The sequence below is a fragment of the Lipotes vexillifer genome, unplaced genomic scaffold, assembly GCF_000442215.2.
Source record: "Lipotes vexillifer unplaced genomic scaffold, Lipotes_vexillifer_v1.1 scaffold1179, whole genome shotgun sequence".
Taxonomy (NCBI): domain Eukaryota; kingdom Metazoa; phylum Chordata; class Mammalia; order Artiodactyla; family Lipotidae; genus Lipotes; species Lipotes vexillifer.
This window is the reverse complement of record NW_006783890.1, coordinates 488,024-514,336: the sequence shown is the minus strand read 5'-3', so window position 1 is coordinate 514,336 and position 26,313 is coordinate 488,024. Positions and strand designations below refer to the sequence as shown.

At 39.4% G+C, this 26,313-nt stretch overlaps 1 protein-coding gene across 1 annotated transcript in view; it reads right to left on the bottom strand.

Annotated features, from left to right (window-relative positions):
* ABCA12 (ATP binding cassette subfamily A member 12) overlaps nt 1-26,313 on the bottom strand; it is a 184,381-nt gene that overhangs the window by 34,960 nt on the left and 123,108 nt on the right. The window contains exons 25-34 of the mRNA XM_007456410.1: nt 13,587-13,916; nt 12,401-12,470; nt 12,178-12,312; nt 11,146-11,292; nt 10,047-10,233; nt 8,018-8,236; nt 6,342-6,538; nt 5,405-5,565; nt 3,766-4,002; nt 1,976-2,126 (exon numbers count right to left, since the gene is read on the bottom strand). Of these exons, the coding sequence (XP_007456472.1) occupies nt 1,976-2,126; nt 3,766-4,002; nt 5,405-5,565; nt 6,342-6,538; nt 8,018-8,236; nt 10,047-10,233; nt 11,146-11,292; nt 12,178-12,312; nt 12,401-12,470; nt 13,587-13,916 (1,834 nt within the window). The remainder of the gene's footprint in view (nt 1-1,975; nt 2,127-3,765; nt 4,003-5,404; nt 5,566-6,341; nt 6,539-8,017; nt 8,237-10,046; nt 10,234-11,145; nt 11,293-12,177; nt 12,313-12,400; nt 12,471-13,586; nt 13,917-26,313) is intronic.

Here is a 26,313-nt window from a genome sequence, read left to right as displayed (position 1 = left end):
AATCAGTATTATTACTAATTACTAAGGTTCAAGAGGTAGCTTCTATCAAGAGACTGAATTCAAATAAAATAAATAGAAACCAGAACAGCAGCCTAGTCTAACTCATTCCTATTGTGGGCAACTTAGTGATGGTAAGTGTAACTGGCTCTCATTGTAACGTGAGGCCCAATGAAGTCACCTTAAACATGGGAGAAGGAAAATGCTCTCCTCCAAAGTATAATTCTCGTTCAAATACTTATTCATTACCTTCCTTTTAGAAATCTGGACTGATTATATGGTGTTTCAAAACTCTATTTTTACCACGTGACTCACACAAAAGAACTCATTGGAAAAAAATGTCTACCCTCTCTCCCCACAAACCCACCCCACACTGCCCAGAAATGCTCTTCAGGTGCTGAAAACGCATCCCATGGCTTCTGAGAGTGACAGCAGCTGTGGAGGCCATAAACTGTTGCTTCCTCAACAGTGCTCATACAACTAATGATTTCAGCAGCCCCTCTAAAAGTAGTTTCAAGTATAACATTCCCTCCCAAGGCCTGCCACCAAGCGCTCCTTTACATGTGATAAGATGACAGTATTTGTGAACTCTGCGGATATTTTTAATTCTCCATCACAAATTATGCGGCATAAAAATCATGATCTTCATTTAGCTGATAAGGAAAAATACAAAGCTGCTTAATTTAAAATGAATTCCAATTAAATAGAGTGAACAAGTTTAAATGCAAACTCATATCTCTGCAAAGGGGAACTGCAGAAGGAGCTGAATATCTTAAGTTAATTAGTATGCTTTTCTGTTTCTTGAGAAATTACATGTCGATGACTTACAGGTGTATCAAATGGAGCAAATGTGCTTTCTAAATGATAATGTCAATGAGGGGAACATTCTGACTGAAGAACAGTTTCAAATTATGAGACAAATGCAGAGGGAAATACATAACATTTACTTCCTGAAGCAGATGACCACTCTCTAATCAAAGTCTTCCATTCCATAGTCTCGACAATTATATTCCCAAAGGATGATACCTGAGGAATCTAGCAGAAGACAAATGAGGCTCCCAAGTTCCAGAATTACACAAACATTAAAGATTATCTTTTCTGAGCTTTAGAGCCAAGCAAATATTTAATCAAAAGTTCTATTCCTAGAGATTTTTTCCCAATTTAAGCAAACTGTTGAAATGACTACTCCATCGTTTATACATGATTTTACTATATGCTTCCTTAAGTAAATAGTGTTTCCAAAGGCATAAATTAACTGTCAGAAAGATAATAACACAGGATAAAAGTTATTTTCAAAAGAGCCCAATCCCTCAAAGTCATGTCAAGAAACATGATTTTCCAAACATATCTTATGTGAAGAACTGGGGGGGAAACCTATTATTATAGATTCTTAACCATCAAGTCCAACTTCACCAATTCAGAGACCCTCTCCCAAAAGCATCTTCCCAGAGCCTGAATTTTCTCAGCATATGAATCACTCAGAGGTGGGGGAAGGTTAGACATGTTTTCCAATGAGGTCCCATAAAGAGGGATGACTCTTTTTTACAAAAAACCTTTTTTTAATGACTATGACCACCACTTGAACATGTGTAATAGCAGTGAGTGAGCTACCTTACAAGGTAACTTGGCTCATTGTTGGACACCACCAATTACAAGAAGGATTTTAACTCGTTGAACACAACTCTGGAGTTGTAGTAAGTCACATCCTGAAAACGACTCTGGTGGCTAGAAGGAATACTAATCACCACCCTAACAAGGAAGTTCTTTCACATTCTTCAAAATGTTTTTGAAACAGAGAATTCAATTTGGTTTAATAAATATTTTGTATATAAAAAAGAAAGCTTATATTTCTTTAGTCTTTTTAAATTTAGAAAGAAAATTTAAAGTTGAATTAAAAAAAAAAAATCTGTCCTGTGATTTTTCTCCCTTAGGTCATTTATTGGAATTAAGCAAAATGTGCACATTAGATTTATTATACCATCTCTGTCTGTGAAATTGCTGCTGCTCACAGATAAATCATCAGGAGTTGAGATGCCACTGGTACTGGAATTTCCAATTTTCTTTTGTGTTAAGTGCTCAAGACTCATATCATTATTTTTCTGTGACCCTTTAGTCAAGTTCAGAAAGACCTAGAAAGAGAAGCCAGAACACTTCATTAGTGTAAAACATGCATGTGTTTTCAAGTTTTTTTTTTTTTAACATCTTTATTGGAGTATAATTCCTTTACAATTGTGTGTTAGTTTCTGCTTTATAGCAAAGTGAATCAGTTATACATATACATATATCCCCATATCTCTTCCATCTTGCATCTCCCTCCCATCATCCCTATCCCACCCCTCTAGGTGGTCACAAAGCACCGAGCTGATCTCCCTGTGCTGTGTGGCTGCTTCCCACTAGCTATCTATTTTACATTTGGTAGTGTGTATATATGTCCATGCCACTCTCTCACTTTGTCCCAGCTTACCCTTCCCCTCCCCCGTGTCCTCAAGTCCACTCTCTACGTCTGCGCCTTTATTCCTGTCCTGCCTCTAGGCTCTTCATGACCATTTTTTTTTTCTTGTAAGATTCCATATATATGTGTTAGCATACGGTATTTGTTTTTCTCTTTCTGACTTACTTCACTCTGTATGACAGACTCTAGGTCCATCCACCTCACTACAAATAACTCAATTTCATTTCTTTTTATGGCTGAGCAATATTCCATTGTATATACGTGCCACATCTTCTTTATCCATTCATCTGTCAATGGACATTTAGGTTGTTTCCATGTCCTGCCTATTGTAAATAGAGCTGCAATGAACATTGTGGTACATGACTCTTTTTGAATTATGGTTTTCTCAGGGTATATACCCAGTAGTGGGATTGCTGGGTCGTATGGTAGTTCTATTTTTAGTTTTTAAGAAACCTCCATACTGTTCTCCATAGTGGCTGTATCAATTTACATTCCCAGCAACAGTGCAAGAGGGTTCCCTTTTCTCCACATCCTCTCCAGCATTTTACTGTTTGTAGATTTTTTGATGGTGGCCTGTTTTCTAGTTTCTAAGCTCAGTTTTGATTTTAAATTTTTACCATATTTATTGAGACAAATAAGTACGACTTTAAGTGAACATTTTTGAGAGTGACTTTAAGTGAACATATTTGTATGTAAAAGATATGTGTTCTCTAAGTGAAGGAACATGTTTGTTCTCAGAAGTCAGTCTTACATAAAAATGGTATTGAGATAATTTTAAGATTTTCTGATTTTTTAAAATGTTTTTTTTAAGTTTTAAGTTTTTTGTAATCAAAAGCATCTTTATTTTTGGTTCCCTTCTTGAAATGTTTATTTATTTATTTATGTTTAAAAATTTATTTATTTTTGGTTGCATTGGGTCTTCGTTGTTGCATGTGGCTTTCTCCAGTTGCGGGGACGGGGGGCTACTCTTGGTTGCGGTGCGTGGGCTTCTCATTGAGGTGGCTTCTCTTGTTGTGGAGCATGGGCTCTAGGCGCGCGGGCTTCAGTAGTTGTGGCAGGCAGGCTCTAGAGCGTAGGCTCAGTAGTTGTGGTGCACGGGCTTAGTTGCTCTGTGGCATGTGGGATCTTCCTGGACCAAGGCTCAAACCTGTGTCCCCTGCATTGGCAGGCGGATTCTTAACCACTGCACCACCAGGGAAGCCCTGAAATGTTTATTTTTAAATATTTCTTTTCTTTCTAAAAAGAACTGTTCACATTTATTGTAAAGGAACAGCAAGTTAACCAGTTTTAAGCGAAAAGGAAATGTCCAGGTGTACCTCTTCCATGGTGGTATCTGAAATTCCATAGCACCCAATGTTGAGGTCACTCAGGCCACTGTCCAGTGCTCTCAGGAGTGAAAGATAGGCCCCTGAGACGTTGGTGCTAAACGGAGGAAGCACATAGACAAGCTCTCCCCCGATGTCCTCCTTGAGGTAGGCTTCAGGGAGATGTGACTGGATCACTGCTGTCACAGCTGTCGTGTCACATTCTGTACTTGCATTTACATTTGGACTCTAGAGACGAAAAGAGAAGTTAAAAACTCCCTTGTCTTTACACTGTAGTGCCCAAGGGCCCCAATCAGAGGGTGGCAAGTTCTTTTAGGCCAGTTCAGACCTATGCCAGATAACACATCACTCTTCTTGTGGCTTTCTGTCCCACTTGGGATCCCTATACTTGCCTATAAGTCACTTTCTACTGGCTCCCCTCTCCCACCTCACCCTGTCCCTTCTCCAACCTCCTTGTCCACCATCCTCTTTTCCCTCTTATGTATGTGCCCCACCCTAGTGACAACAGACTCCTTCTGTTGTCCGATGCTTCAGGCTCAGACATGCTTCCTCATCAGGGCCTTTGCAATTGTTCCTTTGCCCCAGATAGTGACACGGCTCACTCTGCCTGGCCTCAACTCTTGGCTCAACTGTCACCTTCTCAGAGACCCCTTCTCTTACTACCCTACTTAAAATGGCACCACCCAGCATTCCCCATGCCCCTTCCTCTGCTTTATTCTACCCATAGAATTTATCACCTGCTAATATTCTAAATAATATATTTATCAATTTTACCACCTGAATTCCCCACACTCCATCAGAATATAAACTCCAGGAGGGCAGAGATCTTAATATCATCAGTTCACTGCTGAAACCCCAGCGCCTAGAACAGTGTCTTGGGCACATATTAAGACATCATATGCACCTAATACATAAGTTTTTGAATGAATTAATGAATATAACAATGAACTACTTTTTTAATATTTTGGAAGTCACATCCGGATGATCAGATAAAATAAAAGATAGTAGTCAAAACCTTTCTAATAGCATATACACCTGGCACAGTATTGATACCTATGCTATTTTAGGTGGTACAGGGAGCCTTAGTAAGCATTTTTGTTCTTCCAAGATGTGAAAGCACCACTGGCCTGTCTGAATTCATCTCCACATTGCCATTCAAGGAATACTGACCAGGAAGTGAATACATGACTGCATATTCTCTTCATTTGCTTTTTACAGAGCGGAAAATCTAATTTTTAGCCTTATAGGCTGAAATGCTAGGGAAACTAACAGGCTGATCCTCCATCAGTAACCTTAGTACAGACCTTTCTTTCATCTAGCACATTGGTTCTCAGTGTGCAATCCCAGACCAGTAGCAGCAGCATCCCATGGGCTGATGTGGACCTTGGCAGAAATGCAGTAAATTCTGGAGCCTCATACCAGATCTACTGAATCAGAGACTCTTGGGGGTGGAGCCAGAAATTTGGGTTTAACAAAAGACCTTCAGTGGGTCTGATACTCGCTCAGTTTGAGAAACATGAACCTAACAGATTAATTTTAGCAATGAATAAAGTTGGACAGATTCTGCTTCTGTTTCATACAAAACTTAATTTACGGTCCCATAACGAGGTATGTTTTCTCTCCTACAAACCTTTTTCTTGGTGAGTGTGAGTTGATACCCGTCCCCATAGGCTTCCTTGAGATAAAATGGTGACCCGCAGCAGCGCAGCCCACCCTCCTCCAGGAAGGCGATGCGGTCACTCAGCACTTCAGCCTCGTCCAAGTGGTGTGTCGACAGAATGATTGTTCTGGCTTGAAAATACAGAGGAGGACAACCAAGAATGAAAAGTGAAGCTGCAGTCCCCAGGATGTACTGAGTTAGCACAAGTAAATCCTGTGAGTTATAGCCACATTTTATGGGCTATAACTGAAAAACTGATCAGAATGAGCCTTCAAAGTGAGAAATGTGGACGGGGTATTCCTAAATGTTTCTCTTATAAATTGGCAGCAAATACACATTGGTTATGCTGTAAGGCTGAGTGTCCACACTCTGCAGTGGGGGCAACTCTTCCTAATCCCTTAGTCTGTCCCCTTGGCTTCACTTCCATTCTCTCTCTTTCCTTCTGCCTCTCTCTCTCTCCCTCCCTCCCTCCCTTCACTATGAAAAAGCAGTAATTTTAAAGACTTTTTGAATATTCTTCTCTGATTAAGCCACTCCACTCTGATTGCTCCTTTGCTTCACATCCTGTTAGCACTTATTTAGTCTGTTTTCAGTTTATTTTCATTTGTGTATGTTTGGTATCTCTAATTAGATTCTAAGCTCCTCTAGGCAGAATTCGGAACTTCTATTGGATTTGCATGCTCTCAAAAGGGCCAGTTAAGTGCTCGATTCACAGTGCGCCCTACATAGATATTAACTAATTGATCCAGGAATTTAGCTGGGAGAAGAGAAGACCTCACAAAAGGAAGAGCACACCTTAGATCTTTAATGGAGATTATAAACAGAAAAGGCTTTAACTTCTTTGTGTGCATCCCAGAGGGCAAAATTATGACTGTTGCTTGGCGAAGTTATAAGAAGATACTCATACCAGTTTTGTTCTTGGATATAACATCCCATATACTTCGGCGAGAGCATGGGTCAACTCCAGTGGATGGTTCATCTAAAATTACCACCCTTGATCCTCCAATAAGAGCTATGGATATGGATAACTTCCTCTTCATTCCTCCTGACAATGTTCCAACTCTCTTATGACGATGGCTATATAGTCCAGTATCTTTTAAAGTCCTTAAAAAATGATATATAGTGGTTATTTTTTTACAGACAGAAAAATGTGAACAATGGAAAAATACAAAAAGCACCCTAAATGAGAGGTATTCACTAAGCAACTATTATGTGCTCAGCAAGGTAAACTATTGAAGATTCATGATACCGTTTTCTGTTACTTATCATCTAGCTGGCAGTATAAAACTAATACTCAGAAAACAACATAAGGAATACATGGCTCATTATTTTATTCATTCGTTTGACAAATATTTATAGAGTACCTGCCTGTTTTCTGCCAGACTGTGTTTTAGGTGCTGTGGAAAAGCACTGAGCCGATAACGTTCCTAACCCATTAGGAGATTATCTTCTACTATGTGTGTGTATCAAGAGGAATGCTGGGGAAATTCAGTAGATAAACATATTCCCAAGTAAGTTTATAATATGCTATTTCGTGATAAGTGTGATTTAAAAAAAATACAGGGTATATGAGATGAGTGCCTGGGATATGCTATTTTAGGCATCTATTTTACACATGGTGGTTCCCTCAGAGAAGCTGACATTTGAGCAGAGACCAGTAAGGTGGAGGAGTAAGTCAAAGGGCTGTCTGGGGAAGGCTGCTCTAAGTAGAGGGAACATGGGAAGCCCTGAGGCTGGAGCAGGCCTAGCATAATTAAGTGTGCACCTGGGTGAGCATGCCTAGAGCAGAGTGAATGGGGAAAAAGCAGAAGGAAATAAAATCAAAAGCATTGGAAGCAGGTCAGGAAGTGCCTCATAGGCCTTGATAAGAACATTCCTGAGTTTCACAGAGTGTGGTGAGAAGCCATTAGAGGGTTTTGACAGAGAAGTGACCTGGTCTGATCTGCAGTTTAAAAAGGTCACCTTGTCTGCTCTTTGAATAGACTGTACAAGGGAAAGTAGAAGGCAGGAGTCCAGTTAAGACTAGTATGGTAGGGACTTCCCTAGTGGTCCAGTGGTAAAGAATCCACCTTCCAATGCAGGGGATGCAGGTTTGATCCCTGGTCGGGGAACTAAGACCTCACATGCCACAGGGCAACGAAGCCCATGTGCCACAACTACTGAGCTTGAGTGCCTCAACGAGAGAGCCTGCATGCCGCAAACTACAGAGCCCACGTGCCCGGGAGCCCACGTGCCACAACTAGAGAGAGAAAACCTACACGCCACACCTAGAGAGAAGCCCGTGTGCCACAACTAAGACCTGAGGCAGCCAAGAAAGAAAAAAAGACCAGTATGGTAGCCTCGGAGATTAGAAACAGAGGATTGGGGGTAATATGGGAGTCAGAGATGAAGACAGTTAAACAATTCCAGTATAATAACTGGCCAGTGAGAATAATGCCCTTAAACGTATACAATACTAGAAAAGTAGAAAAACTAAAAACAATTGTTTCCTGAGAAACTGTCTCCTACTGGTATTATTACTATAGCTTGACCTCTTTTTGAGAGGAGTTACCCACGCATGTTCTCATTGCTGTCATAGCTGACCTTTTTACTTCCTCGTGCAGCTGCTTTTTAGTCCAGTGAGGAGATTTGATGGAGCCGTATAAGAGGAGGTGCTCCTTGGTAGTGAGGTAACTGAACAGGACATCATGTTGCATGCAGACCCCCAGGTTCTTCCTCATGGTGTGGAGATCTGTTTTGATATCTTTTCCATAAACCAAGATGGTACCTGCTGAGGCCTCAAACAGCCCAGTCAACAGGGAGCTGGGAATGAAGAAACTGTAAATTAGGTGTGAACCAAAACCCTGAGTTAGATTTAGGACTAAATGTATATCAGTTGTTAGCAAAAAATGTTACAGTGTATCTTCCCAGGCCAGGTCAAGCTATGAAGTAAAATGGGATTAATTGGGAATAAAAATTAAAATTACTTTTACGCCTCTAATAATTTAGAGTGTGATAGAAACACTATGTGATGATGATGATGATGATGATGATAGCGGTGGGGTGATGGTGGTAGTAATGACAGAAATGGTTGCACTTTTTAACTGCAAATGCACTTCCTCCTTGAGCAAACTCCTGCACTTCCCTGGCATCGGGTAGTACGCATACGCAATTGAGCCTCAAATTTCTGTTTTCCACATGAACTTTGGTCATCTTCAGTCCCTTACTCTACCCTGTGATGAGAATATTCTCACCTACACACTCCTCACCATATTTCAGATGGTCAGTAAACTGGGGAGTTATTGAATATCCATCTTCTCCACTAAAATGTAAGCTCCATGAGGTCAGGGAAAGGACTTGTTATCTCACCACCCTCAGTACCTAACTAGTGTCTTGCACGTAATAGATCTCAAATGACTATTGTGGATTAAATAGGGAATCAATATAATATGTAATTCTTCCCATAAATACACATTAAAATCAAATAGCATATTTCTTTATATATTCTTTATATTCAGAAAACTGAAATGGGGACTTTCTCAGCTAAAATTACAGCCTCTTCAAAATCCTTCTCCATCACTTTTCTTCACTGTCCTCTTGTTACCTGTTAGAAATCTTACATTTTAAGCATTGTATTCTTACTAGAAAGCCAGCTCTGAATTGAAACAGGTCATATAAATGAGAGTAGCTACATGTTCACTCATTTCATAACTTTCCTTTGTCTCCTTTTATTTACTAAAGATTAATTTGTATATGTTCTGGCAGTCACTGAGCTTACTCATGATGATAGCAAATAGCATATCCAACAACAGACACTTGTTCTCAAATAAGGCCTAAAGCACCAACAGCATCTTAGAGTTGATTCCAAGCTAAGCCTAGTAGAGCACTGGAGGTGAGTCACAGAAAAAAATTCAGAAGAATGTCACGTTAAAAACATTTGAATCTTCTCCATTAGGATACAGGAAAATGCTAGTTAACTGAAGAGAGAGAAAGAGCAGCCCAGGTACCACTTGTGGACTTTCTGATCTATATCCGATAGCTGGTGATTCTTTTCTTTCTTCATGAATCAAGGTAAGGGTTCTCTGTAACAGAGTGGCTGGGGCTGAGTGTGTTTATATCAAGGTTTGTGAACCCAAACTGGTACATGGGCCAGGATAAAAATGCAAAGAAATGAAATAGACTGAATGTATGAGGCACTAAAGATTGGTGGGGACCAGGGATGAACCAGAAAGTAGACGGCCCCTTTGAGAACAGTCACTAACAAGCCCCAAACAATTGTCTCTACCTAAGCCTGTAGATCCAATGTTGCCAGAACTTCCTATTATCTAAGAGATAGCAGGAATATTTATATTTATTGGAGAACTCTCCTATTTTTAAATGCTGGCACTGAAATTAAAAATTTTAAGAAGTACCAGTGTGCCAATATTAGGTAGAGCAAATAAACCTATCTGGTGGGTCTGATCTGGACTTTGAGCTCACAATTCGGACCTTTGACTTGGACTCCATTTTACAGGAAACAACTTGAGCTATCTTAATCCATCTGGGAGCTGTAACAACTTTATATTTATGAAAGAAGTGAGGAAATATTAAGTAATATGCTTCCATGACACCTAAGTGTTGAAAAGTAACATACATGGTAGTAGTTTTCCCAGCGCCATTGGGCCCCAGCAATGAAGTAATATGCCCTTCATAAAAGTTCAGACTGAGGTTAGCAACAGCAATTTTTGAGCCATAGTTCTTTGTGACCCCATGCAGGGCAACCCCAACTGTGAGATCTTTAGGTTCAGACTCAGTGTTGGAGGGAAACATGTATTCAGGACCTGGAAAGAAATTAAGAAAAGAGTTGTAAGCTCACAAGGAAGAAAAATGAAGCTAGAGTTAGACTTTTCATTAATTAAAAATTGAAGACTATAAAAGCACAAGCCTCAAAGTAAAAAATAATTCCAGGAATAAATGATCTATTATAGTCTTCAGCCTTCTCACTTGTTTCAAAAATGAATGAGAGTGTTGGAACCACACTCTAAGGTTTATATTGCCCTTCGCTGTCAGAAAAAGTAGTCTCAGAATATAGTAACATAATAATGAATTCTCCTTTATTCCACAGATCTCAAATACTCAAAACACAATTTTAAGGCTTGGTCCTCCAATTGGACAGGATGATATCTACTTACAGAATAAATGTCTACAGTGACAAGGCTCACTCAGATCTGTGGTTTATAGAATCGGTTCATTAATTACTCTCTACATTTCCTTCAGGCATCACAGAAGGACCACTTATATGGGTCATCCTTACTTTATAAAGCTGACACTGCTCACCCAATGTCAGTAAAACATGAGCCTTAAACTGTCTGTTCAGTGTTGCTGACGGGTTATGCTAAATTATCCATACTTGTTACTTGGTTACTCCTTATGACTAGTGACAGACGGCTGAGGTGAGGGGTGCAGACTGGCGCCAAGGAACAAAGTTTTTCTCTGTGTGAATCTAACTGGAACACAAAGGGATCTGCAATCTTGGCCTAATTAGCACCATATGCTAACCAACTGGGCTAATGAGCTCAGAAAAAGCCACAATTTAATCTCTCTAAGAGTCCAAACACATATGTGTAGACATATTCATCCATGACTAAAAGGATAATTTTGCCATTTAGAAAAAGATAATTAAAATCACTAGTCATGTAAATTTTATATCACTTCTCTCATAATAATGCATGTTGTTGACCTACTTGTCTTACTGGCAGATGGGATGGTGTTCTGCATCATGATATTAGTAAAGATAAGGCCATTGCTTTTCTCATGATTCACTTCTGCGCATCCCAATCGCTCCTTCCAATAGGAAGGAAGGAATGGAAAATACCATGGAGCTGCCATACCATATGTACCTGTAACAAAAATGTATTAGGAAAAGTAATTATTAATTGATTGTTAACATTAAGCATCAGAAGCTAAATAACAGAGTACTTACTATACAGCGTTCAGGAAGTATTTTTATTTTTTTGACACTATATAAAACTAAAGTGGTCTCAGTTTCCAAAGTAAAGTAAAAAAGATAGCCTTTTAAAAAATTCTTTCTTTTTTAAACAGCTTCATTGAGTATAGTTACATACCATAAAATTTAAGCATTGTAAGTGTAGAGTGAGATGATTTTTAGTAAATAAAGTTGTGCAACCATAACCACAATCCAAAATTCCAATAACTCCAAAAATTTCTCCCATGCCCTTTGCAGATAATCCCTACTTTCAACCCAAGTTACAGGCAATCACTGATCTGCTTTCTGTCTCTGTATACTTCTCTTTTACAGAAATTTTATATAACTGGAATAGAATAACAGTCTTTTATTCATTTATAGCATCAAAAACGTACAAATATAAATAAGGCTTAGTGGAAAAACTCCTGATCATGTTGAAGTTTTAACCACTTGAGACCTAGGAAGGGAATCCCACCAGTCTTGTTCCATTAGAACTGGATAAATTCTCCTTAGAATTAGGAGACTTGATTTTTGCCTTATAATATCTTGTTCTCCCATTTGGAAAGACTGGATCCCATGCTCCTAATTCACTCTATCCTTTAAAGGAACGTCAGAGAAAAAAAGTCAACAGTGCATTATCTCATCCTGGAAAATTTTGTTTAGTTTTGGGATTTCAGTGTTTCTTTTTGGAGATGATATGTGGCAAATAAAAATATTAGAAAATATATATTAGCAGATTTATAATAAATATAATTTATTACCATAAAAAAGCATGTATCTATAGGAAGCATGTTCGTACCTGGGAAAACGTTCCTGACATACCAAGCAATAAGGAAATAAATGAAAGAGTCAGCTAGGATTAGACAGCATAGCCAGCCAAATGAAGTGGTGTCATCCTGAACTGGGGAACTGTACATATTTTCCCACTGAAGACCTAAGAAGTGAACACATAGATTTATTCTCCTGTGAGACATACTGCAGGTGTGAAAGATAAACTCCAGTTGTAAAGGAAGTGAACCTACCAATGCCCTGCTCCTCATATCGTGCAATGTACTGACTCGCATAGCTGAAAGCTGTTGGGGACAGCAGGCTCTGTGAAGAAAATCAATGGCAATGATAGTTCTTGTAGATTTCACACATTTCGCCCAGAGGGATCTTAACATACTTAAAACTTTGGGCACTTATATAGATAAAACTGACGTTAACTCTCTAAGCATATTTAAAAACACAGAGGTCCCTTACCAAGCATGCTCCAACTCTGGAAGAAGAGGACAGGAAATAGCAGAAAACAAAAGCAGTAAAATCATAATTTGAAAAATATTTCTCAAAAATCCAAAATATATATATCTAAACTTATTAAACGTTGCGTAGCAATTTATAAAACCAGTAATAATAGGGTAATGCAATGTTAAGGCTAATATCAAATGAAATGTTAGGGGCCAGAAGATGTTTTTACTTCAGAGATTGACTTCAAGTGATCGAAGTTTTATGCATGAAAATATACTAAAATGTCAATTAACTACTAATAATGCAACAAATTAAAAATTTAGATTTTGTTTAAACTCAAGGTGGTCAATGTCAAATGAAAGTTATTTATCACTTTCTATTTCCATAAACAGCAAAGTTTTAACATGACTCGCAGTCAATGATGAGCTTCACTTCTGCTTTCCAAATTTCAAAGTCAGTAAACCTAATGCTTTCGTTAAAATTCTTAAATTAATTTAGTACTTTAATTGAAAAAGCAGAAAAGAATTCAAAATTGATTATATGCTCTCAGCGTATTTGTCTTTATGCCTGTATGTTATATTATATGTCATAAAAACCATGAGAATTATTCATTTATGAGAATAATGCCAGTTATAGAGGCTCTAAGATATTTAAGGAATTGGGCCAAAGAGAAGTCAGAATTCTTGATGATCTTCAAAACTTGATGTATTACATTTTAACTGTTCCTTCTTCAGGTACTATCTCTTAGTAGCATCACATATTATAGTTTTAGAAACCGTGGAGGAAAAGTTTTTTTTTCATAGTCTTACGCTTGTATGGTAGACAATGATGTAACTGACTCTCATTAGGACAGTTACTTGTATTTTGCAAACACTGAACTTTTACATTTAGATAAGTGTATTCTCAGTTGGAGAGCCAAAACCACCAAAAAAGGTCCATTCCTTTCACACCCTGGCCATTCAGTTGTGACAGCTGACTCACCATGAATACTTTTATTATACAGCTCAACTCATTCTCAATTGTAACCAGAACAATAAATGGAAAAAAGGCAATGATGTAGATGAGGCTTCCAATCAGAGCTGCAATGTTGGTGCTGTTGAAGAAGACACTGATAAGGTAGCTCATGGCAAGAACTGAGAAGCTATAGTCCGAAAAATACAGGAACAAAATGAACCCATTTGTCTTAGGAAGAATATTGCCAAACTTGAGTATAATGATGAGGATGATGATGGTAACCAGTAAAAATCCAACACTCTCTATAAGCCAGGCAAAAAAGTGGCTGCAGGAGTTTACACCCATCATCTTCATGTACTGTAAAAAGGAAAAAGTGTTAGCTCCTTCTTAAGCTAATATACACTTTAATAACAATTATTCCTGTATCATTCCAAAATGTCCATGAGACTCTTCATACACATGGAACTAGGCATTTTAATGATTTATCTAAGTCTAGTATTTGTCCATGCTTGCTATGTGAAATTAATATGACCATTTATTCCAGCCTATCTTAGACTGTATATTCCCAGAGTGCCCCCAATATAATGAATGATTTAGATGGTGAGGTTTGTTTTGTTTATTGACAACTTCATTTTATAACTGGTATCTAAGTGATGTCTCCAGATTAAACTAGTTTAGAATAGATCATCAAAATTTACGGTATCCCCTGCAGAATTTTACAACATGAATTTGACATTTGTGCAGGCATGAACATTTCAAGCTGGTGAAAACCCATGGTTTACTTCAAATTCAATGTAGGGACTGAGGTAATAAAACTCCATAATACTTTTACTAAACATAAATGAACAACACAATCAGTATTCATATTCCCGACATAAATAGAATAGACCTGATTCCTAAGAATTTAAAACAAGCAAACTTTGAAGGGGGACTTTCTGCCTTTTGACATAACATTCCCCTCCTTAAAATCCCCAACAGTCCAGGTCAGGTTTGTCATCTTTGTTTTCCAAAAAGATGTCCATGAACCCAAAATGAACTCATGTATCTCAGGTAATCTATACCTCTCTCTCTCTCTGTTGATATTCTTTAATAACCCAGTGATATCCCTAGCGACCAAGGCATTCCACCAAGGTAGAAAAACAGGCCAGCATGTTTGTGCATTAACTCAAAAGGATTCTGAAAGATCTGAATTCCCTAGGACCTTGGGTGTCCTGAGTTTGGTGACTTGAATTTGTACCGGGTTTCTAGTTTTAACAACTCTTAATGTTAAGCTTATGATTGTAAATTCCATTTAAAAAAAGAACAAAAGAGGTGTTCCACTAACAGCTTTATAATCCAGTACTTTTTTTTGTAAAATCAAGGATTTTCAATGCCCTCCCCCTTTAAACCTAACTTGTCCAGGGAAACAAAAAAAAAGGGAACGTGCCAAATCTTTTGCTCTACAAGCAAAATTGTGAATTTTACTTTTTGCTTTTGCAACTTATTACATTTTGATAATTCTGCTGCTCCAGTTGTTACCATGGAAACAGCTACCTGACTGGCAAGAGTCTAAGCTGTGGGCCTTAAGCTAATCACCACTGTGGAAATCCTGTGACTTTTCCTCTTAACTTTGCCCTTTTCCTCACCCTCTTCTCTCCTACTACTTCTCTCCTCCCAGACCCTGCCACCCTTGGCAGTAAAGACTCAATCTATGTTTCCATAGGAATAAATGTGTGGGTCAAAGTAAAAAAAATCAACACGGAGTGAAGATTCACTATGGAAAATTTCCTCCAATTGCTACGTATCTATCATTGAAAAGAAAACTACATTTTGGTGTGAAAAAGACCTCACAGATCTTATTTTAGCAATTCTTTCCCTGCACCCCACCCCATCTGAGAAATTACTGGGTCATGTTTGATGACTTCATTTCAGAGATATTCACCAATTTTTTGGTGACTTTCTGGTTATTTGTATTTTGACGTTTTTACTGAGTGTAATGCCTATTTGGATATAATTAAATGGGGAGTTACAGAACCCATATAACTACCCCAAAGCTGATATTCACCACCTAATTTCATGTGACCTACACAAAAAATACTGCCCCCCCCCACAGCAATGTATGTCTGTGGGAGGCAAGTCACTATATTTTACAAGGTGGATATACAATATCAAGGACTCTATCAAGGACATGAAATACAGCTGACTTAATGTATAAGTATGTTTTCCTTCCCTGACAATGGATAGCTTCAGTATAAAACATTTATATATCTAGAAAATTCTACATTCATAGCCTTGTTAAAAAATAATTTAGCAAACCCAAAGACCGGGACTGAAGGTGTTGATCACCGTAATTTTGAAATTTTCAAGGCTCAAGATCAGATTTCGATTCCCAAGAGTTGGTAAAAGTTGGAGACTGATCATTGCTTTTTTTTTTTGCGGTACGCGGGCCTCTCACTGTTGTGGCCTCTCCTATTGCGGAGCACAGGCTCCGGATGCGCAGGCTCAGCGGCCATGGCTCACGGGCCTAGCTGCTCCGCGGTATGTGGGATCTTCCTGGACTGGGGCACGAACCTGCATCCCCTGCATCGGCAGGCGGACTCTCAACCACTGCGCCACCAGGGAAGCCCCTGATCGTTGCTTTTTATCAAAAAAGATCAGGCTAGGTGCTTCCAAAAGTGTTTACTACTTAACATTCTAGATCAAACTTCAGTGTTAAACTTCAGGATTTTATGCCATGAGAAGAACAGCTGTTATTCATAAAGAGAAAAGGCAATGAGACTATGTAAGTCATCCATATATTATTCAGATTCACTGCCAACTTCGAGATAATCAACAAGACCAAACTTGCTAATGGAAGGTCACCCACAGAGAACGGCTGCCGTTAGTATCTCCTCAGGGTGACAGATTCAGGTGTTGGCTTTGTAATCAGAGTCACTTTTCTCAAGCCCCCCAAACCTGCTGGAGCAATTCATCAATATCTGATAACGTGTTACTCAGGAAAACCCCTCTGCACAGTGGTCAAAGTCTGTTCCAGTTCTTGGCAGAAAATAATGACAAGAAAGAGATTCTGTAAGATTGTGGATAAATGTGTCACATTCAAGAGAAGCTTACGCACAGGGATTGACATTAACGCTGTCAGGAAAAGAAATCATAAGTATACATGTATTTACTTGACAGCAATGTTTTCATTCAATTCAACAAGAATGTCAAGCACTGGTTAATAAGAAATAACATTTTCTACCTCAAACTTTATATCCTATTATAGATATTTATGTTATTGTTTTTAGCTAGGATATAAAGGATATTGTGATCATTACTTGGAATATTCCAAATTCTCACTAGTAGGATGGATAGTGTGTACTAAGAAGATATAAAAAAGAATAAACTAGGCAGAAGGGGAGAGGCAGCATGACCAAAGGAGGGCCTCTGGGGTGTGGAGTTCTGGAGTTTGGAGGAAAACATATCCCCTTTCTCACAGAGCTGAGGTTGAGGAACAGTTGCCTGGCTGCACAGAGTGAAAAAGAGAACCTGGGTGGGAAGGTCTCCATGCCACTTACTGTGAAAAAAGTAGAAGCATAAAGAGGCTAAATAATTAGTCAAAAATGAAACAGCCAGGAGACGTTCGCGATGGCAGAAGAGTAAGATGTGGAGATCACCTTCCTCCCCACAGATACATCAGAAATACATCTACAGGTGGAACAGCTCCTACAGAACACCTACTGAACGCTGGCAGAAGACCTCAGACCTCCCAAAAGGCAAGAAACTCCCCACGTGCCTGGGTAGGGCAAAAGAAAAAAGAAAAAACAGACACAAAAGAATAGGGACAGGACCTGCACCTCGGGGAGGGAGCTGTGAAGCAGGAGAAGTTTCCACACACTAGGAAGCCCCTTCCCTGGCGGAGACAGAGGTGGAGGCGGGGGACGCTGCAGAGCCGCGGAGAACAGCACAGTAACAGGGGTGCGGAGGGCAAAGTGGAGAGATTCCCACACAGAGGATTGGTGCCGACCAGCACGCACCAGCCTGAGAGGCTTGTCTGCTCACCCACCAAGGCAGATGGTGGCTGGGAGCTGAGGCTCGAGCTTCAGAGGTCAGATCCCAGGGAGAGGACTGGGGTTGGCTGCCTGAGCACAGCCTGAAGGGGGCTACTGCACCACAGCTAGCAGGGAGGGAGCCCAGGAAAAAGTCTGGAACTGCCTAAGAGGCAAGAGACCATTGTTTCAGGGTGCACAAGGAGAGGGGATTCAGAGCACTGCCTAAATGAGCTTCAGAGACAGGCATGAGCCGCAGCTACCAGCACGACACGAGAGACAGGTGCGAGCCGCAGCCATCAGCGCAGACCCCAGAGACGGGCATGAGACACTAAGGCTGCTGTTGCAGCCACCAAGAAGCCTGTGTACAAGCACAGGTTGTGCTCCCCTCCTGGGAGCCTATGCAGCCCGCCACTGCCACAATCCCATGGTCCAGGGACAACTTCCCCAGGAGAACACACGGTGCACTTCAGGCTGTCGCAACATCACACCAGCCTCGGCCACCGCAGGCTTGCCCCATGTTCTGTACCCCTCCCTCCCCCTGGCCTGAGTGAGCCAGAGCCCCTAATCAGCTGCTCCCTGAACGTCCTGTCTGGGCGGAAACAGACGCCCTCAGGCGACCTACATGCAGAGACGGGGCCAAATCCAACACTGAACCCAAGGAGCCATGCGAACAAAGAAGAGAAAGGGAAATCTCTCCCAGAAGCCTCAGGAGCAGTGGATTAAATCTCCACAATTAACTTGATGTACCCTGCATCTGCGGAATACCTGAACAGACAACGAATCAGCCCAAAATTGAGGTGGTGGACTTTGGGAGCAACGATATATATATTTATTTCCTTTTTCTCTTTTTGTGAGTGTGTATGTGTATGTTTCTGTGTGTGATGTTGTCTGTATAGCTTTCTTTTACCATTTGTCATAGGGTTCCGTTTGTCTGTTGTTGTTTTTTTTGTTTGCTTGATTTGTTTTTGTTTTTAGTATAGTTTTTAGCACTTGTTATCATTGGTGGAATTGATTTTTGGTTTGGGTGCTCTCTTCTTTCTTTTTTTAAAATTACTTATTAATTTCTTTTATTTTTAATAATTATTTTTGATTTGAATAACTATTTTATTTTTCATCCTTTCTTTCTTTCTTTCTTTCTTTCTTTTCTTCCTTCCTCCCTCCCTCCCTCCCTCATTCTCTCTCTTTCTTTCTTTCTTTCTCCCTTCCTTTTTCCCTCCCTCCCTCCCTTCCTTCCTTCCTTCCTTCCTTCCTTCCTTCTTTCTTTTCTTTTCTTTTCTTTTTTTCTCCCTTTTCTTCTGAGCCATGTGGCTGACAGGGTCTCGGTGCTCCAGCTGAGTGTCAGGCCTGAGCCTCTGAGGTGGGAGAGCCGAGTTCAGGACATTTGTCCACCAGAGACATCCCAGCTTCAAACGATGAAAGCTCTCCCAGAGATCTCCATCTCAATACTAAGATCCAGTTCCACTCAACGACCAGAAAACTACAGTGCTGGACATCCTATGACAAACAATTACCAAGACAGGAACACAGCCCCACCCAGTAGCAGGGAGGCTGACTAAAATCATAATAAGGTCACAGACACCCCAAAACACACTAACAGACACAGACCTGCCCACCAGAAAGACAAGATCTAGTGTCATCCACCAGAACACAGACACTAGTCCCCTCTACCAGGAAGCCTACACAACTCACTGAACCAACCTTAATCACTGGAGGCAGACACCAAAAAAAATGGGAACTACGAACCTGCAGCCTGTAAAAAGGAGACCCCAAACACAGTAAGTTAAGTAAAATGAGAAGACAGAGAAACACACAGCAGATGAAGGAGCAAGGTAAAAACCCACCAGACCTAACAAATGAAGAGGAAATAGGCAGTCTACCTGAAAAAGAATTCAGGATAATGAGAGGAAAGATGATGCAAAATCTTGGAAACAGAATGGAGAAAATACAAGAAACATTTAACAAGGACCTAGGAGAACTAAAGAGCAAACAAACAATGATGAACAACACAGTAAATGAAATTAAAAATTCTCTAGAAGGAATCAATGCAGAATAACTGAGGCAGAAGAAAAGATAAGTGACCTGGAAGATAAAATAGCAGAAATAACTAGTACAGAGCAGAATAAAGAAAAAGGAATGAAAAGAATTGAGGACAGTCTCAGAGACCTCTGGGACAATATTAAATGCACCAACATTTGAATTATAGGGGTCCCAGAAGAAGAAGAGAAAAAGAAAGGGACTGAGAAAATACTTGAAGAGATTATACTTGAAAACTTCCCTAATATGGGAAAGGAAAAAGTCAATCAAGTCCAGGAAGTGCAGAGAGTCCCATACAGGATAAATCCAAGGAGAAACACGCCAAGACACATATTAATCAAACTATCAAAAGTTAAATACAGGGCTACCCTGGTGGCACAGTGGTTGAGAGTCCGCCTGCTGATGCAGGGGATGCGGGAAAAAAAAAAAAAAAAAAAAAGTTAACTACAAAGAAAAAATATTAAAAGCAGGAAGGGAAAAGAAACAAATAACATACAAGGGAATCCCCATAAGGTTAATAGCTGATCTTTCAGCAGAAGCTCTGCAAGCCAGAAGGGAGTAGCAGGACATATTTAAAGTGATGAAAGGGAAAAACCTACAACCAAGATTACTCTACCCAGCAGGGATATCATTCAGATTCAACGGAGAAACTAAAACCTTTACAGACAAGGAAAAGCTAAGAGAATTCAGCACCACCAAACCACCTTTACAACAAATGCTAAAGGAACTTCTCTAGGCAGGATACACAAGAGAAGAAAAGGACCTACAACAACAAACCGAAAACAATTAAGAAAACAGTAATAGGAACATACATATTGATAATTACCTTAAATGTAAATGGATTAAATGCTCCAACCAAAAGACATACAGTGGATGAATGGATACAAAAACAAGACCCATATATATGCTGTCTACAAGAGATGCACTTCAGACCTAGGGACTCATACAGACTGAAAGTGAGAGGATGGAAAAAGGTATTCCATGAAAATGGAAATCAAAAGAAAGATGGAGTAGCAATTCTCATATCAGACAAAACAGACTTTAAAACAAAGACTATTACAAGAGACAAAGAAGGACACTACATAATGATCAAGGGATCAATCCAAGAAGAAGATTAACAATTGTAAATATTTATGCATCTAATATAGGAGCACCTTAAAACGTAAGGCAAACGCTAACAGCCATAAGAGGGGAAATCGGCAGTAACACAATAATAGTAGGGGACTTTAACACCCCACTTTCACTAATGGTCAGATCATCCAAAATGAAAATAAATAAGGAAACACAAGCTTTAAATGATACATTAAAAAAAGGTGGACTTAATTGATATTTATAGGACATTCCAGCCAAAAACAATAGAATACACTTTCTTTTCAAGTGCTCATGGAACATTCTCCAGGATAGATCATATCTTGGGTCACAAATAAAGCCTCGGTAAATTGAAGAAAACTGAACTCATATCAAGTATCTTTTCCGACCACAATGCTGTGAGACTAGATATCAATTACAAGAAATACTCTGTAAAAAGTACAAACACATGGAGGCTAAACAATACACTACTTAATAACCAAAAGATGACTGAAGAAATCAAAGTGGAAATCAAAAAATTCATAGAAACAAATGACAATGAACACACGACGACCCAAAACCTATGGAATGCAGCAAAAGCAGTTCTAAGAGGGAAGTTTATAGCAGTACAATCCTACATCAAGAAACAAGAAACATCTCAAAGAAACAACCTAACCTTACACTTAAAGCAATTAGAGAAAGAAGAACAAAAAAACCCCAAAAATAGCAGAAGGAAAGAAATCATAAAGATAAGATCAGAAATAAATGAAAAAGAAATGAAGGGAACAATAGCAAAGATCAATAAAACTAAAAGATGGTTCTTTGAGAACATAAACAAAATTGATAAACCTTTAGCCAGACTCATCAAGAAAAGAAGGGAGAACACTCAAATCAACAGAATTGGAAAAGAAAAAGAAGTAACAACTGGCACTGCAGAAATACAAAGGATCATGAGGGATTACTACAAGCAACTCTATGCCAATAAAATGGACAACGTGGAAGAAATGGACAAGTTCTTAGAAAAGCAGAACCTTCTGAGACTGAACCAGGAAGAAATAGAAAATATAAACATACCAATCACAAGCACTGAAATTGAGACTGTGATTAACAACCTTCCAACAACCAAAGCCCAGGACCAGATGGCTTCACAGGCGAATTCTATCAAACATTTAGAGAAGAGTTAACACCTATCCTTCTCAAACTCTTCCAAAATATAGCAGAGGGAGGAACACTCCCAAACTCATTCTATGAGCCCACCATCACCCTGATACCAAAACCAAACAAAGATGTCACAAAGAAAGACAACTACAGGCCAATATCACTGATGAACATAGATGCAAAAATCCTCAACAAAATACTAGCAACAGCACATTAAAAGGACCATACACCATGATCAAGTGGGGTTTATCCCAGGAAGGCAAGGATTCTTCAGTATACACAAATCAATCAATGTGATACACCATAATAACAAATAGAAGGAGAAAAACCATATGATCACTTCAATAGATGCAGAAAAAGCTTTTGACAAAATTCAACACCCACTTATGATAAAAACCCTCTAGAAAGTAGGCACAGAGAGAACTTACCTATATGACAAACCCACAGCCAACATCATCCTCAATGATGAAAAACTGAAACCATTTCCAGTAAGATCAGGAACAAGACAAGGTTGCCCACTCTCACCACTCTTATTCAACATAGTTTTGGAACTTTTAGCCACAGCAATCAGAGAAGAAAAGGAAATAAAAGGAGCCCAAATCGGAAAAGAAGAAGTAAAGCTGTCACTGTTTGCAGATGACATGATACTATACATAGAGAATCCTTAAGACGCCACCAGAAAACTACTAGAGCTAATCAATGAATTTGGTAAAGTAGTAGGATACAAAATTAATGCACAGAAATATCTTGCATACCTATACACTAATGATGAAAAATCTGAAAGAGAAGTTAAGGAAACACTCGAACTTACCACTTCAAGAAAAAGAATAAAATAGCTAGGAATAAACCTACCTAAGGAAACAAAAGACCTGTATGCAGAAAACTATAAGACACTGATGAAAGAAATTAAAAATGATACAAACAGATGGAGAGATATACCATGTGCCTGGACTGGAAGAATCAACATTGTGAAAATGACTATACTACGCAAAGCAACCTACTGATTCAATGCAATCCCTGTCAAACTACCAATGGCATTTTTCACAGAACTAGAACAAAAAATTTCACAATTTGTATGGAAATACAAAAGACCCCGTATAGCCCAAGCAGTCTTGAGAAGGAAAAACAGAGCTGGAGGAATCAGGCTCCCTGACCTCAGACTATATTACAAAGCTACAGTAATCAAGACAGTATGGTACTGGCACAAAAACAGAAAGACAGATCAGTGGAACAGGATAGAAAGCCCAGAGATAAACCCACACACATACAGTCACCTTATCTTTGATAAAGGAGGCAGGTGGCAGGAACGTACAGTGGAGAAAGGACAGCCTCTTCAATAAGTGGTGCTGGGAAAACTGGACAGGTACATGTAAAAGTATGAGATTAGATCACTCCCTAACACCATACACAAAAATAAGCTCAAAATGGATTAAAGACCTAAATGTAAGGCCAGAAACTATCAAACTCTTAGAGGAAAACATAGGCAGAACACTCTATGACATAAATCACAGCAAGATCCTTTTTGACCCACCTCCTAGAGAAATGGAAATAAAAACAAAAATAAACAAATGGGACCTAATGAAACTTCAAAGCTTTTGCACAGCAAAGGAAACCATAAACAAGACCAAAAGACAACCCTCAGAATGGGAGAAAATATTTGCAAATGAAGCAACTGACAAAGGATAAATCTAAGCAGCTCATGCAACTCAGTAACAAAACAATAACAAAAAAACAAACAACCCAATCCAAAAATGGGCAGAAGACCTAAATAGACATTTCTCCAAAGAAGATATACAGACTGCCAACAAACACATGAAAGAATGCTCAACATCATTAATCATTAGAGAAATGCAAATCAAAACTACAATGAGATATCATCTCACACCAGTCAGAATGGCCATCATCAAAAAATCTAGAAACAATAAATGCTGGAGAGGGTGTGGAGAAAAGGGAACACTCTTGCACTGCTGGTGGGAATGTGAATTGGTTCAGCCACTATGGAGAACAGTATGGAGGTTCCTTAAAAAACTACAAATAGAACTACCATATGACCCAGCAATCCCACTACTGGGCATATACCCTGAGAAAACCAAAATTCAAAAAGAGTCATGTACCAAAATGTTCATTGCAGCTCTATTTACAATAGCCCGGCGATGGAAACAACCTAAGTGCCCATCATCAGATGAATGGATAAACAAGATGTGGCACATATATACAATGGAATATTACTCAGCCATAAAAAGAAATGAAATTGAGCTGTTTGTAATGAGGTGGAAAGACCTAGAGTCTGTCATATAGAGTGAAGTAAGTCAGAAAGAGAAAGACAAATACCATATGCTAACACATGTATATATGGAATTTAAGAAAAAAAAATGTCATGAAGAACCTAGGTGTAAGACAGGAATAAAGACACAGACCTACTGGAGAACGGACTTGAGGATATGGGGAGGGAGAAGGGTGAGCTGTGACAAAGCGAGAGAGAGGCATGGACATATATACACTAACAAACGTAAGGTAGATAGCTAGTGGGAAGCAGCTGTATAGCACAGGGGTATCAGCTCGGTGCTTTGTGACCACCTGGAGGGGTGGGATAGGGAGGGTGGGACGGAGGGAGACGCAAGAGGGAAGAGATATGGGAACATATGTATATGTATAACTGACCCACTTTGTTATAAAGCAGAAACTAACACACCATTGTAAAGCAATTATACCCCAATAAAGATGTTAAAAAAAAAAAAAGACAGTATGGTACTGGCACAAAAACAGAAATATAGATCAATGGAACCGGATAGAAAGCCCAGAGATAAACCCATGCACATAGGTCTCCTTAGCTTTGATAAAGGAGGCAAGAAATACAATGGAGAAAATACAGCCTCTTCAATAAGTGGTGCTGGGGAAACTGGACAGCTACATGTAAAAGAATGAAATTAGAGCACACCCTAATACCATACACAAAAATGAACTCCAAATGGATTAAAGACCTAAATGTAAGGCCAGAGACTATAAAACTCTTAGAGGAAAACATACGCAGAACACTCTATGACAGAAATCACAGCAAGATTCTTTTTGACCCACCTCCTAGAGAAATGGAAATAAAAACAAAAATAAACAAATGGGACCTAATGAATCTTAAAAGCTTTTGTACAGCAAAGGAAACCATAAACAAGACAAAAAGACAGCCCCCAGAATGGGAGAAAATATTTGCAAACGAAGCAACTGACAAAGGATTAATCTCCAAAATTTACAAGCAGCTCATGCAGCTCAATATCAAAAAAACAAACAACCCAATCCAAAAATGGGCAGAAGACCTAAACAGACATTTCTCCAAAGAAGATATACAGATTGCCAACAAACACATGAAAGGATGCTCAACATCATTAGTCATTAGAGAAATGCGAATCAAAACTACAGTGAGGTATCACCTCACACCTGTCAGAAGGGCCATCATCAAAAAATCTAGAAACAATAAATGCTGGAGAGGGTGTGGAGAAAAGGGAACCATCTTGCACTGTTGGTGGGAATGCAAATTGATACAGCCACTATGGAGAACAGTATGGAGGTTCCTTAAAAAACTAAAAATAGAACTACCATATGACCCAGCAATCCCACCACTGGGCATATACCCTGAGAAAACCATAATTCAAAAAGAGTCATGTACCACAATGTTCACTGCAGCTGTATTTACAATAGCCAGGATATGGAAGCAACCTAAGTGTCCATCAACAGATGAATGGATAAAGAAGATGTGGCATATATACACAATGGAATATTACTCAGCCATGAAAAGAAACGAAATTGAGTTATCTGTAGTGAGGTGGATGGACCTAGAGTCTGTCATACAGAGTGAAGTCAGTCAGAAAGAGAAAAAGAAATACTGTATGCTAACACATATATATGGAATCTTAAAAAAATAAAAATGGTTATGAAGAACCTAGGGGCAGGACAAGAATAAAGACGCAGACATAGAGAATGGACTTGAGGACATGGGGAGGGGGAAGGTTAAGCTGGGACGAAGTGAGAGAGTGGCATGGACTTATATATATTATCAAATGTAAAATAGATAGCCAGTGGGAAACAGCTGCATCGCACGGGGAGATCAGCTCAGTGCTTTGTGACTACCTAGAGGGGTGGATAGGGATGGTGGGAGGGAGATGCAAGAGGTAGGGGATATGGGAATATTTGTATACATACAGCTGATTCACTTTGTTATACAGCAGAAACTAACACAACATTTTAAAGTAATTATACTCCAATAAAGATGCTAAAAAAAAAAAGAATAAATTAGCATTCAAAAAAAAAGAAGAGGGCTTCCCTGGTGGCACAGTGGTTGAGAGTCCGCCTGCTGACGCAGGGGACACGGGTTCGTGCCCCGATCTGGGAAGATCCCACATGCCGCAGAGCGGCTGGGCCCGTGAGCCATGGCCACTGAGCCTGCGCATCCGGAGCCTGTGCTCTGCAATGGGAGAGGCCACAACAGTGAGAGC